At 39.9% G+C, this 15,452-nt stretch overlaps 1 protein-coding gene across 1 annotated transcript in view; it reads left to right on the top strand.

Moving 5' to 3' along the window:
* Positions 1-15,452, top strand: part of UBE4A (ubiquitination factor E4A) — a 32,416-nt gene that overhangs the window by 13,070 nt on the left and 3,894 nt on the right. Inside the window, exons 6-17 of the mRNA XM_079929224.1 lie at positions 571-730; positions 973-1,175; positions 1,415-1,606; positions 2,545-2,878; positions 3,949-4,069; positions 5,802-6,106; positions 7,414-7,546; positions 8,575-8,762; positions 10,283-10,383; positions 10,497-10,610; positions 12,140-12,314; positions 14,863-15,043. Coding sequence (XP_079785350.1) covers positions 571-730; positions 973-1,175; positions 1,415-1,606; positions 2,545-2,878; positions 3,949-4,069; positions 5,802-6,106; positions 7,414-7,546; positions 8,575-8,762; positions 10,283-10,383; positions 10,497-10,610; positions 12,140-12,314; positions 14,863-15,043 — 2,207 coding nt within the window. The remainder of the gene's footprint in view (positions 1-570; positions 731-972; positions 1,176-1,414; positions 1,607-2,544; positions 2,879-3,948; positions 4,070-5,801; positions 6,107-7,413; positions 7,547-8,574; positions 8,763-10,282; positions 10,384-10,496; positions 10,611-12,139; positions 12,315-14,862; positions 15,044-15,452) is intronic.

A 15,452-nucleotide genomic window follows, 5' to 3' on the forward strand; every position in this document is an offset into this window, starting at 1 on the left:
ATCAATGTCTTTTTTTTTTTTTTTGGCTGTGCTGTGCAGCATGCGGGATCTTCCCCAACCAAGGATCGAACCCACACCCCCTGCAGTGGAAGCACAGAGTCTTAACCACTGGACCACCTGGGAAGTCCCAAGATCAGTGTCTATTATATCAATTTATATACATCATATTATATCTGGAACTGGATATCAGAGGCACTGTTAGTTTATCTTCTAAAGTTTTAGTCTCTCCTTTCTGTGGCTTGGGGTCTACCCCTTTCCCCAATTAACAAGTGCCTCCTGTTATTCTCTCTACAAACGTCTTAATATATCACACCCTTATTAAAAAAAGGTCTGATAAATTCATTTCCACTAAGGTATATATAACAGTAGATTAAGCTTGATCACTTCCAGCATTAGAATTTCTAACAGGTGATTCCTTAAACCAAAGAATGAACTCTCATGGCTTTTCAAGCATCCACAGGAAAGCACTACTGTTTTGGGACACAATGTCTTTTCCCTTCTATTTGCTATATCTGTCCTTGTGCCAGATCACAGAGCTAGACTCTTCCCTCTCTTCATTGCTGTTTCCAGATTACCAAAGTTCCAGAGAACCTGCTACCCTTTGCAGTGCAGTGCAGGAACCTCACTGTGTCCAATACCCGAACAGTTCTCCTCACCCCCGAGATCTATGTTGACCAAAACATCCACGAGCAACTGGTAGATTTGATGTTGGAAGCCATCCTAGGAGGCCGTGAGTACATAAGCAACATCCGTGAGCTTCTACATTTGATTTCCAAGTGTAACATTCCTCTAATTGTATTAGAAAGCCTCAGAGCCACTATGGTTCCAGCGTAAATTAAGGAAGAGAGCTCACACCTTGACCTTTGAGGTTGAATACCAATAGAATTATCAAAAGTATCAGAAGAGTAAAGAGCTGTGTGTAAAGGCGTCTAAAAATTCTTATGGCCTCCTCTCTCTCTTGTCTTCTGTCAGATTTTGAAGGTGTAGCTGAGTTTCTGGATGAGGTCATCGAAGCCTTGATACTGGATGAGGAAGTTCGAACATTTCCAGAAGTCATGATTCCAGTGTTTGATATTTTATTGGGCCGAATAAAAGATCTAGAACTCTGCCAGATCCTGTTGTACGCGTATCTGGACATTCTTCTGTATTTCACTAGGCAAAAGGATATGGCAAAGGTAGGTCTGAAAGCTCATATATATTCAGTTGAGTTGGAAGCTTAATACTCTATGCTTCCCTATCCTGAGGGCAGTGTAATATTACCTATGGAATAAGAGAAAGATACATTGGTTGTATAATCTTAATTCTTTGAGGCCCTCTCATCCCATCATTTATCTCATCATACAGACATATCTCATCATACATACATCATACAGACATCATCCCATCATTTATCTCATCATGTCTTTTCCTACAGGTTTTTGTAGAATACATTCAGCCCAAGGATCCTAGTAATGGGCAGATGTACCAGAAGACCTTGCTGGGAGTAATCCTGAATATCTCCTGCTTATTAAAGACTCCGGGTGTAGTAGAAAATCATGGCTACTTCCTGAATCCATCTCGTTCCAGTCCCCAGGAGATCAAAGTACAAGAGGCCAACATTCACCAGGTGGAGCTGTTAACCGGTGTATCCCGGCCCCCTGGTCTTAGATTAAGTATCGTTTCCTCAGAAAGCAGATGCAGATAAGGCTGCCTGAGCCTCTTTGGGAAAGCAGATCAATCTGGTTGGCTGTCTACCATAATCATGTACAGAAATGGCCCTCTTTTTAGCAGGCGCTAAGAGCAGAGCACAAACCTTTGTGTGGTTTAAGAGTGAGCTGCTGCTCTTCTTTGCCCTGTGCTGTAGCACAGCTACCTGCTCTCAATCCTCATTTTTCTCACCAAGCTATTTCTTATAACTTTAGCTCCTAAAATCTTCTGACTGAACTCCAGCTTAAAAGCCAAATTATTTTCCTTTTCCTCCTTCTGCTTATGTCCTCTCTTTTTGGGCTTAGCATAAATTATGGTAGAAGTCTGGCCAACATATGACAATAAGTGGTTGAATTGGGGGCAGTTTAAATCTCCCATCATCACAACTTTCTAAAGCAGGGGTTGGCAAATTATACCAGTGGCCAAATCCAGCCTGCCGCCCATTTTTGTAAATAGTTTTATTGAACCCAGCCATGCCCATGTGTATATGTATTGTTCATGGCTTGATTTCATGCCACAGTGGTAGAGTTGAATAGTTGCTACAGAGACCATATGGCATGCAAAGCCAAAAATATTTATCATCTGGCCCTCTGCAGAAAAAGTTTACCATCCCCTACTCTAAAGCTATGTGAATGCTACCTGCAGTTTGGCAGCTCATCAGGAAATCTCTTAAAAGTTCCCAGAAAAAAAAAAAATTTTTTTTTTAATCAGAAATGGTGGCGTAAGGCACAGGGAAAGTGAGGGAGAAGATTAGGATTCATGTATTTTTGGAAATTGCCAGTGGCTAAGATTTGAGAGTAACAAATATTAGGATTGTGAAACTGGAATGTTCTGTGGTTGTGTTTTCTGGTTAAACAGTTCATGGCTCGGTTCCATGAAAAGATCTACCAGATGTTGAAGAACTTACTCCAGCTCTCTCCAGAAACCAAACACTGTATCTTGTCCTGGCTTGGAAACTGTTTGCATGCAAATGCAGGCCGCACCAAGATTTGGGCCAATCAGATGCCAGAAATCTTCTTCCAAATGTATGCCTCGGATGCCTTCTTTCTGAATTTGGGTGCTGCTCTCCTGAAGTTATGCCAGCCATTTTGCAAACCCAGATCCTCTCGGCTCCTCACCTTTAATCCCACTTACTGTGCCCTGAAGGAGTTGAATGATGAAGAACGAAAAATAAAAAATGTACACATGAGAGGTAAGGGGGAGCTGGTCTTCTCAAAACTGTGTGCGTAACATCTAAGCCATTCACTTCTATATCCTTTTTCACAGAGGTCCCTCTTTCTCAAAGAAGATGAGGCAAAAAGAAAAGCTATTATGAGTTTTAAAAAGGCAAGCTTTTTAAAACTGTTATTTTTTAGATGTTGTCCTTTAATGAGACCTTCTCTCTGAATTTGGCAGACTTGGATATTCGCTCATTCATTCATTCATTATGAAAATGAATAAAGTACATTCCCTGTCCTTTTTGAACTCAAAGTCTCCACAGGAAGGCAGATATGTTAACAGATGATCATAATATGGTCTAGGGCTAATCTACAGGAGCACAGAGGAGGGAGTAAATGATTAATTCTACAGAAGCTGGAGGTCTCCGTAGCTGAGTCCTGAAAAATGAGCTGGGTTTATCAAGCAAAGGAGCAAAGGAGGCCCTTTATATAGAGGGAAAAACAAGTATGAAGGTACACAGCTGTGAAATGTCTTAACTAAGGAACAGTGAGAAGCTCAATGTGGCTGGAACAAGGGGTAGATGGGGGAAGGGGTATGGGAATTGGCAGGAAATATTAGCCTAGGGAGGAAGAATATTGGGGAAAACTCAAATAATACAGAGAAGTGAAAAGAAGAAGATAAATCACTCTTAATTCTACCACTCAAAATGAATCGCTCAATCTTGATGTATTTCCTCCCAGTTGTATAACTCTTCTAATTATAAAAGTAACATGCTCAAAATCAAATAATCTTAAATACAGAAAAGCACAGAATAGATACAAATGATCCATTATCTATCCCCTGGAAAAATCTACAGTGCTATCATTCCTTTTAATTGTTGGTGATTTCATGATCAAGCTAAAGAGATTTAACTGCATTTCTATAGACTGAGAAGCCAAATTACATTTTTAGACAAGAGATTAGGAATGTGAGAAGATGTGTTTTTAAGAAGATATTACTTAATTCACTAATAGCAGGATGGAAGTTGAACTAGAATAAGGGGACACTGGAGCCAAGATAGATGTCTGTGGCAAGCCATTTACTCTTCCTTTTAATTTCTTTGAGGTTTGGACAAAGAAACCTGTTTGATCCCAGCTGTACAGGAGCCAAAGTTTCCCCAGAACTACAACCTTGTAACAGAAAACCTTGTCCTGACAGAGTACACCTTGTACTTGGGATTTCACAGGTAACTCCTCTGATGTCATTAGGAAAGAACTGCTTGGTTGTGTTGATAACCAGAAGGTTGAAAGTGCGTCTTACAGATAACAATCTCACTTTATTCTGAAGGCTGACATTAGGATCTAGTAGGAAAAGGGCATTATATGCATTTATTTGTGTCTACATGAAGTGGCTTTATCCATATAACTTGAATTTATTTTTAATTTTTGACCTGTTAAACTTTTTAAAATTAAAGATACACCTAGTATTTTTCTCTAAACTTGCAAATTTTTAAATCACTATCTTCCTTTTGTCATCTGCTAAAGTGGAATTGTTTTCATTTAACATTTCACATTCTGCTCTTGAATTTTCATTACTTATTACTCCTGATGAAAAAAGAGAAAGCTTTATTCTATGGTTTAGAGACAAAATTGACAAAATTAAATGTTTATAAGGTATTTCAATAAGATCAGTAGGAACATAAAAATCTATGTATCAAAGATAAGGAGGATTCTGGAAGTGTGAAGATTTGAGAGCTAAAGTGTATGACTTCCAAAAATTGTCTGGTTCTGGCTAACCGTATGTTATTCTATGATTTTTTTTTCCCTCTGATTTAGCTGACTGTGACAAGTATAAATAAGGGGAGCAAATAGCTACTCACTCACAGTCTATAGGAAGGCATATTGAGGACAGCAGTTTTTAATGCCTTTTCAGGATACTTAAACGGACACAGCATTTTTCAAAACTCAGCAGATTTTTGGAAAAATGAAATTATATCTTTATTAGAGGCATTTTCTATCCCTATCATTGACATTTTAAGTGAGACAATAGATAACAATTTAGCATGTGTTTAACCTGTTCAACCACCTAGATTTAAACACAAAAATGAACGTCATCTAGTTTCCCAGTATTGGCTAGCTAACCCTAGACGTTATCCACAAGGCCAAGAATGACTTTGGACTGTACACATAGACACAACTATCTATAACATTGAATTATGGGTCTTCCTTTCATTAGAGAACATTTGGCTGACCCTTTGTGAAGAATCATTTAATTTTATATTGAGCATCAGAGGACTGGAAGCTGCTCTTAGGCTGCATCATAGGTGGCTACTGGTTGATATGTGGTCATTAGTAATCTAGACTCCTTTCTCACCAGCTTTAGTTCTCTACTAACCATGGAAAGACTGTCCATATAACCACATCCAGGTACAATCATTGCACTTGTGTGGTGTCAAACTACCCTGCTGGGCTTCTTGTACTTTGCCTGATCGTTATATATTGTACATAATAAAAGCCCAATCTACACCCTGCTCAACCGAGCCATTCTATGGATGGTGCATTTCAGCCGAAGACAACTAATCTATGTAATTAGATTCAATTCTTGAATACTTGGTAACATTTTCCCGGTGCTATGCTCCCACCTCTGTCCTGTCAGTAACTTTTGTGATTGCTTTCTGTGTCATCACAACTGCAGCTCCCTACATCCTAAAAGGGAATAATAGAATAAATAAGTGAGGATTTGGTTTTCAAAAATGGTCTGTAAGGAAGGATGGGAGGGAGGTGCAAGAGGGAGGGGTTATGGGGATATATGTATACGTATAGCTGATTCACTTTGCTATACAGCAGAAATTAACACAACGTTGTAAAGCAATTATACTCCAATAAAGATGTTAAAATTTTTTTTTAAAAAAATGGTCTGTACTCAACTGTCCCTATATGAGCCTCCTGACCCAGTCTTTTCTGCTTTCTTGGGGGCAGGTTGCATGATCAGATGGTAAAAATCAACCAAAATCTGCATCGGCTGCAGGTAGCCTGGCGGGATGCTCAGCAAAGTTCTAGCCCAGCTGCTGACAACCTCCGTGAGCAGTTTGAACGACTGATGACCATCTATCTTTCTACTAAGACTGCCATGACTGAGCCGCAAATGCTGCAAAACTGCCTAAATTTGCAGGTGTCCATGGCTGTCCTCCTAGTTCAACTGGCCATAGGCAATGAAGGCTCACAGCCGATAGAGCTAACTTTTCCTTTGCCAGATGGCTACAGTTCTTTGGCTTACGTGCCAGGTAAGCAGGCTCTCCCTTGGGAGCTTCCTATTTATAGCCATCTTAAGTTTAACTGGGTCACGTTGGAAGTTTAATCCTCAAAATATCCTTCCTTAGTTATCATTCAGCTGTTTTTGGAGAAACAACTCAAACTTGTAGGTAATGTCTGTTGGCTGAAGCCTGGGGGAACTGATAGCTTGTTCCTCAGCATTGTGTCGCCACTGCTGTGCAGATAAGAAAATAGTCTTCAAAGGACGAAGTGCAGTCAGGGTTTTCAGAGCTGTTAGTTTCTATCATTACTGTTGTTTGTCATTCAACTTACAAATTTATTTGTCTAACCCACCCCACTGTGCTATTCTTTAGGAAAAAAAAAATCGTCTCCTCTTGGTTAACCCAGAAGTGAGAGTGTGTGTGTATGTATGTTGGTGAGGGGCCGGCAGAAACTGTCCATCAAAATCAAGTTACATGTTCTTGATCACTGTACTGGTCATCTATTGTTGAGTCACAAATTACCCCAAAACATAGCAACTTAACACAACAGACATTATCACACACAGTTTCCACGGGTCAGTGATCCAGGAGTAGCTTAGCTGCATGGTTCTGACTCTGGTCCTTCGTGAGGTTGCAGCCAGACTGTCCACCAGTGCCATGGGAATCTGAAGGCTCGATCAGAGCTGGAGGATCTGCTTACAAGCCTAGTCGTGTGGTTGTGGCAAACCTCAGTTGCTTACTGGCTTCTTTTCCAGGCCACACAGGACTCTCCTTAGTACTGCTAATGGTATGGCAGGTGGCTTCCCTCAGAGCAGGGAACCAAAATGGAAGCTGTAGGCTTCTATAACCTAATTATGGAAATGACATGCCATCACTTCTATGTGCCCCATAGTGTGTCTTCTACCGTGGAATAGTGTAGGAGGAGATATACAAGGGCATAAATACTAGAAGGCAAAGACCAGTGGAGGACCCCAGAGAGTGAAGACCATAGTCATCTAATGTATTCATTTCTATTCAAGATTCTTTTTCATCTAAAGGGTTATTTTAACACACTGTTAACCTTGAGTGTGGAAGTATATGTCTATCAGTATACTTTCTTAAACTGCACTGGTGTGTTAACATTTTATGTCTCTACTATTCTGTTTACTTGGATAAAAATAAAAATTGACTTACATTCAAAGGAGATTCTGTATTAATTTATCGTCATTTCTAGTACCTACAAGACATTTGGGGTTTTTTTAACCTTCACTAAGTAGAGTAAAAGGGAGGAATTTAAATATTGCATAATACAAAGAGTCAGATGTTTGGCTAATTCCAGTGAATATTTTCTTTCTCAGAATTTTTTGCAGATAACTTGGGTGATTTCCTCATTTTTCTCCGCCGCTTTGCCGATGACATCTTGGAGACATCAGCAGATTCCCTGGAACATGTCCTTCATTTTATCACCATTTTCACTGGAAGCATAGAAAGGTGAAGTGCTGAAAGCGTGGCTCTGTCACAGTTTAGAGCTGCAAAACATTCAGAAGACTTCTAAACCAAGAAATAAACAAGCCTGAATCATAAGGGGTTGCCTTCAGAAGTTGTGTTAACATTAATGAATCACCTGACTATCCTTATGGGTAGCCCAAAATCCCACACTTGAGAGGCATAATAAACAAAGGACTTTGCCCACAGAGAATTTGAACCTGCATATAAGGTACCTGATGGGAATTTCACTGCTAGTCCCTGGTTAAAATAGTTACCTTAATGCCAGAGACCTTGCCAGGTGCTAATGATCTTCTAATGTATGATAACAAAGTTTGCTCTTAAAATTCTGAGTTGGATGAGCAGTAAACTTGGGTAAATGCTCTCTGATCTCAAGTCTTAGCATTCATAGCTTCTAGTCCTCCTTCCCAAAGGAAGATGCTCATTGACCTGTAGAGTTGCTTCTCTGATTTTTTGTGGTAGGCCAAAGGGAACAGTATGTATGTAAGTGAGAATTTGCTGCACAAAGAAGAGATCCACAATCCCCTGAGCCGTGTCAGTGAGACATAGGTAGAAGCCAGTCCTTCACTGAACTGAGCAGACCTAATGAAAAATCATAAGTCAACAAGTATTAGGCGCACATGGTATGCATTATAAGTAACGTGGAATAATTATATCCTGGCCCTTAGCCTCAGAAAGCTTGGAAAGGCAAGTTTATCCCAGATGAAGCTGTCAGAGAATAGTAAATAGTAAGTCGTGCATTGTTATAGTGAAGTAAACAGAATGGCAGAGCATTAAATAGAAACTTAAGTACTCATCCTCGTAATTGGTAAGCTGTGATCTTAAAGAGCTGAATGGTACACTCTGCATATCCCCCAGAAATTGACCGACTTAAAACTGTGGAGTCGTGTTTTCTCCTGTAATTCTCTGTACAGATGATATGTGATGTTTTGACTCCTCGTATGGAGAGAATAGTTATAAATTTGGGAGTTAAATTTTCTGCCTGCTCAGTTTGATTTCTGCCCTATTCATAGGATGAAGAATCCCCACCTAAGGGCCAAACTCGCTGAGGTGTTGGAAGCAGTGATGCCCCACATGGATCAGACCCCAAATCCCTTGGTATCCAGTGTGTTCCACCGGAAACGTGTGTTCTGCAACTTTCCCTATGCATCGCACCTTGCAGAAGCTCTAATCAAGGTCTTTGTGGACATTGAGTTTACAGGTAAAGCAGTCTAGAACCAAGAAACTGATCGCTGATCAGTTTTTAAATGTCAGGAAAATAATCATAAGCCATTATTTATTGAATACCTACCATGTGCTACCCTTGATGCTAAGTGCTTTTTTCACATTGTTTCCTTAATCTGTCACCATCTGGAAAGTTTTACTCTATTATCCCCATTTACCTATGAAGACATGGATGCTCAAAAAGATTAAATTATTTGTTTATGTCATACAATTAAGTGGTAGAATCAGGTCTCTCTCACCTTAAAAAAGAAAAATGCATACTGTTAACAACTTTACTATAATTTTTGATAGAATCATACTCAAATAAATTAGGCTGTCCAGTTAAAACCCCAGGTCTTTATTTTTCTCTGCCTCAAAATTACAGAATGGTGGATAATGAGACAGTGTGCTGATTGAGATATTCTTTTGTCTTATCCAGACGGTCTAACTCTCATACAGTTTCATTGTTAGATTAAGAATAACAGCAGGCAACATTCCCTTTCTCTCATGCCCTTTTGAGCTGTAACCCTGAGATGCTATGTCTGAGTAAACAGTACCCCCTCTCAACCAGTAAACAAGATCAGTTACTTAAGACCCCTTTTAAAGGGGATGTCCTACCAGCCAGTGATAAATACAATTAACATTAAAGAGACATTTAACACTTTACTGACTGTTTTTCCATATTTGAATTTTGACTTTGTTACTTGCTTACCTCTGAGACTTAGTTTCCTCATTTGTAAAAGGGGTTGAAGTGATGGTTGAGGCAGTGTATGTAAATCTTTATAATATATAAGAAGTTGCACAATAAATCATTGCAGTTATCTCATTATACAGCCACTATGACCCTCTGGTTGTAATATTAGAGGGTGTATTATAATTCCTGTTTTATTTTCTGAGGAAGTGGGAGTTGAGAAAGAGTAAGAGACTTGCATTAAGTGGAGCCAGAAGGAAAACCTAAGTCTCCTGACTCCAAATCCCATGCCCCTCCCTTATTATATGACCCAACCTGTAGAGCTCTGGTGGTACCTGTGGCATGTCAAAAGCAGTATAAGCCTCAGATTTTTAGCTCCTGGCCTGATTTTTCAGAGTAATCAAGAACCAGTTAGCCACACAGTTGGGATGTTATCCATGAAGAATGTGGGGATTACTTTTTAGTAGCCCATCCTGCACGTGGCTGGCACTGCCACAATGGCCAGCTCAGAGGCCTCATTCAAAGTCTGATAAGTAGTCTACGTTTGGATGTGGAAGCATTTGTTTCCCTTGGCTTTTATTTTGCAGCTCAGTCCTTGTCCTTTTCTGAGTACTGTATCGTTTATATGTCCCCCTCTTGTTCTGTCGGTAAGGAGATAAACAAACACTTGATTATGACTCTAGGCCTTCATAAACTCCCGCGGCAGGTCTTGCCGGTAGCCTTGACACATTCAGAATTTTTATAAAATGGCTACACATAAACATAAGCCCTTGCCTTTTCTCTGATAGCACCACCTTTGTTGATGTTTTGCTCTTGCCTTACTCCAGGAGACCCCCATCAGTTTGAGCAGAAGTTTAATTACCGCCGCCCCATGTATCCCATCCTCAGGTACATGTGGGGAACAGATACCTATCGAGAGAGCATTAAGGTGAGAATGTTTTTGGTGAAACCAAAATTGAGTTATCTGAGTTTTGCTCCACATAAGCCCCAATGGGTTGTGATTCAGTACTAAAATGTTTTTTTCTTGGGCTGGACTTACAGGATTTGGCTGACTATGCCTCTAAGAATTTAGAAGCCATGAATCCCCCACTTTTCCTCCGCTTTCTTAACCTGCTAATGAACGATGCCATCTTCCTTTTGGATGAAGCCATACAGGTAAAAAAAACAAACAAACAAACAGATTTAACTGCCCTTATACCATCATACATACTTTTTACCTCTTAGCCATAATAGAGCAATCCTTATGCTAGCAATCCCCTAGTACCAGTCTTGGACACCAAAAATTTGCAAGTAGTAATGTACCACCAACCTTGCCCTTGTAGAGTTTGATAGGTATTGTTCCATTAGAGACCAAGACCAAGGGCCTTATGAGCTAGGATGATATTCTGGCAGACAGTGGAAAAGAAAGTGTGAAAGGCCAAACTAAGGTACCCTGGCAGAACTAATCAGTCTAGCACTACAGAAAGAAATCAGAGGATCTTCGTTCAGTTAGTGACTTTCAGCTTTCTTCCATCCCTAGACATCAGTAACAGTGACTGACCAAGGCAATGATTCTTAGCCCTCTTTCCTAAAAGATTCTGACTTTTATACCACTATTTGGAAAAAAATCTCTGGTTTGGGTTATTTTTTCACATAAAGACTCCAAGTCATCAGTACTCTTCATCTGTCCACTGCCTCCCAAATCTTTAGCTATATCTGAAACATGAGTTTTACAAAGTATACACCTGGGGGTCTCTCAGTTCCTTCAGCTTAACCCTCCCTTGTGGAGCTGCTTATTGCTGCTATAAAAACTTCCCTTATCTGCGACAGGTGTAAGATAGGGCAGTGACCCAAAGGGAGACAAAGCAGGTAAATCATGAGGGTAGCCTGTTGGATAACCCACACACTCCTCGTATTGATTAGCAATCTCCCAGTAACTTGTATTTAATTTGTGAGCAAATGTTCCTGCTTTGTTCATAATCCCATACTTGAAGATTTTAGATCTGTTGCCTTAGAAAACAAGTCCTGTAATAAATAGACGTTTCTAAGGAACAGTTATGTGACAGAATGACACAGACGGCGTTTTCATGGGACTGTAAGTTTAACATGCTTGCTACAACAGCAAGAGTGGTGAGAGGCAGAGGGTTTTAAATATTTATGGTTCTCCTTCCAGACATTTTGCATATGTGATAGAGCTTTGTTTTTTGATAAGCAGTTTCCCATCTTTCATCTTTTTTTTCCCTGTAGCCTGTTTGCTTTTACCAATATTTCATATACTATTTATCCTCGTTTCTATTTCATAGACTATAATATTTCCAGGGGAATTACCCATAAGTCTACCCAGGCTGAAACAATTTTTCCCACAATTTCTTTTTTATCTTTTTTTGTCTTTTTTTCATCTTTTTTTTTTTTTTTTTTTAAGTCTGTGCCTTGTGGCATGCAGGATTCTTAGTTCCCCGACCAGGGATCGAACCCATGTCCCCTGCTTTGGGAGCATGGAGTCTTAGCCACTGGACCGCCAGGGAAATCTCCCCACAGTTTCTTTTTAAACTTCAGCCCTGTGCTGAGAAATAAAGCCTCATGTCTCTTAGGTAATCTGTGGTTTTCCCAGCTTAGTAGACTAGATTTTAAATAGGACCTCTTAAATATCATCTTCCCTTCAATACACTTTGTTCTCTGATATCTTCCACCTCTGGTTTCTATAGTATTTGAGCAAGATAAAAATTCAACAAATTGAGAAGGACCGAGGTGAATGGGACAGTCTGACTCCAGAAGCCCGCCGAGAGAAGGAGGCTGGCCTACAGATGTTTGGACAGCTGGCACGTTTCCATAACATCATGTCCAATGAAACAATTGGTACCCTTGCCTTTCTGACATCAGGTAAGGATACAACACACTGCTTTCCCAAAACATGCAGTGGTTAAGATCTGCTTCATTTGAGGGATCAGCCCACTGAGACTCTGGTGACAGTATCCTCCTCCACAGTCTGAGAGGAACTGAATCACTAGAAAAGCTTCAAAAAGAATGATGTTGTCCATTCTTGACATGGGAATGAGGAAATGGTCATCCTCACACAGCTGCCAGAAAGCATAAGTTAGTATCATTTTTCTTGAGGACACAACTTACCCATATCAGTATAGCTGGGGGTGTTTGTGTTACCTGAAAAAAATATTCTTGAATCTGGTTAAATGTGGTAGATCAAACAGAGATATTTATCTCTACTCCCTCTAGAGCTGCACTGTCCAGTTCAGTAGTCACTCGCCACATGTGGCTCTCAAGCATTTAAACTTTGGCTAGTCGGAATTGAGATGTGATATAAGTAGAAAATACACACTGCAGGACTTGGTATTTAAAAACAAAGTAAAACCTTTCATTAATAATTTTTATATTGATTATATATGAAATGACAACCAAGGATCACCAGACATTTGAGGAAATCCTGTAATGTGAAACACAGATAATAGATGAAAACTCTTTGAAACAGGGGTCCCCAACCCCCAGGCCGCGGACCAGTATCGGTCCACAGCCTGTTAGGAACAGGGCCGCACAGCAGGAGGTGAGCGGCGGGCGAGTGAGTGAAGCGTCATCTGCCTCTCCCCATTGCTCCCCATCACTCGCATTACCACCTGAACCATCACCCCACCCCCACCCCCGGTCCGTGGAAAAATTGTCTTACACTAAACTGGTCCCTAGTGCCAAAAATGTTGGGGACTGCTGCTTTAAAATATCTTTATAAACTCAGAGGTATGAGAGAAGATACAGCATACATAAAACAGAAACAAAGAGGCAACACAAGGGATTATGCAAAGAACAAGAAGGAGCTCTTGGATATTGAAAATGTAACTTCAGAAATTTTGAAAAGTCAGTAGAAGGGTTAGAAGATAAATTCAAGGAACTCTTCCATGAAAGTAGAACAGAAAAAGAGATAGAAATTAGAAGAGAAAACAAGAAAATAAAGGATCAATCTAGGAAGTATCAAAAGAGAAAAATGAAAGGACGTTATCAAAGAAATAATACCCCCCAAATTCCCCAAAACTAAGTCTAAATTAAAAGGAGCCACCAAGTACCCAGTGCAGGGAATTGTTAAACCCCCACACTAAGGTATATCATTGTGGCATTTCAGAAAATCAGGGTACCTAAAAGGTTCCAGAGAAAGATCAGGTCATGTACAATGGTTTAAACATCTTTGAATTTCACAGCACTGACGTTTGAAGCTGGAACACAGTCCTGATGGAAAATATCTTTTCAGCCTAGAATCTTATTGCCCACCAAACCATTTTACCCTGTTTGAGGGTAAAATGTAAGGACATCTTCAGACATGAAGGTATCAGATTTACTTCTGGTGTACCCTTTTTTGAGAAGCTACAAAAGGATAAATATACTCCATCAAAATGAAGGAGGAAAGTGGAATCCTGTAAGAGAGATGCAAAGGAAGTTCCCAGGCTGATGATAGAGGTAGCTTGTATGACCACCACACCATAGGCCTATAAAACAAGGAGTCCAGATTGGAGTGAGGAATGGAAGCTTCCAGAAAGAACATCTCCAAAAACTATTTTTGAGAGTTTTACATTTCTGGTGGAGAGTTTAGAAAGATTTAATGATAGGTACTCTGAAAATAAGCAGGAAAAAAAAGTATTAAAAAGTATATATAGGGGCTTCCCTGGTGGCACAGTGGTTGAGAGTCTGCCTGCCGATGCAGGGGATGTGGGTTCGTGCCCCGGTCCGGGAGGATCCCACATGCCGTGGAGCGGCTGAGCCCGTGAGCCATGGCCGCTGAGCCTGTGTGTCCGGAGCCTGTGCTCCGCAACGGGAGAGGCCACAACAGTGAGAGGCCCACGTACCGCAAAAAAAAAATAAATAAATAAAAGGTAGGAATCATCACTATCCTATAGAACTTTATTTGATGGACATGTTCTATAAATCTAGACTGTCCAATACTATAGATACTAGCCACATGTGGCCATTGAACACTTGAAATGTGCGTAGTGTATCTGAAAAACTGAATTTTTTACTTAATTTTAATTAATTTAAATAGTCACATGTAGCCAGTGGCTACCATGTTGGACAGCACAGGAACCTATATTTACTGAAATGGTAAGGTATTTACGATATCATTAATGAAAAAAGTAAGTTACAGAATATGTACAACATGATAATCATTTTGTTTTATAAATGTATATGTATGTAAATATGGACAGGAAAACTAGAAGGATATATTAGCAAAATGTTAACAGTGTTTACATCTGAGTAGTAGTTTTTATATTTTGTTTGTTTGCTGTTCCTTGTCTAATATTTTCTAATATTACTGCAATGAAAATGTATTTTAAAAAATAGCAGTCCCCAGAGGTCTCCAAGTAAAACTCTAAGACATTGTAAGTTGAAGATTGCTAATGGATTGAGTTTTCACAGACTTTGGCTTTTTTTCCAGAGATCAAATCCCTCTTTGTGCATCCTTTCCTGGCTGAGCGCATCATCTCCATGTTGAACTACTTCCTGCAGCACCTGGTTGGCCCCAAGATGGGGGCCTTAAAAGTCAAGGACTTCAGTGAATTTGACTTCAAACCCCAGCAGCTCGTTTCAGATATCTGCACCATCTACTTAAATCTTGGGTACCTGAGATTTAATTGGGCAGGCCAGAGGCCTTGCTCGTGTTTTAACTGGGGGTTTTGACAATGGAATGACTAGCTGGTAATTATGTGGAAATAGAAAGGAAATGGTTTGTTTCTAGTTGGCTGATGACGGAATCTTCTATAGTTTTAAATAATGAGATTTTGTACGACCTGTGGGACGTTATTTGGAATTTCCAACATTCTGCCTTGATCTGTGCAAAGATAAACTTTACTGATCCATTGTTTGGAAAAGCAGTATATTTTTAAAGTCATGGGATAGTTCATAAGACTTCCTTCCTAAAAATTAGAAGAAATCATTCTATATCAAAAGAACATTCATGGTATATAAGTGATGGGGAACTTTGTTCCTCAACCCATCCGTTATTGCCCTCTTTGACCTATCCTCTGA

Source organism: Stenella coeruleoalba (assembly GCF_951394435.1).
Source record: "Stenella coeruleoalba genome assembly, chromosome: 8".
NCBI classification, from domain to species: domain Eukaryota; kingdom Metazoa; phylum Chordata; class Mammalia; order Artiodactyla; family Delphinidae; genus Stenella; species Stenella coeruleoalba.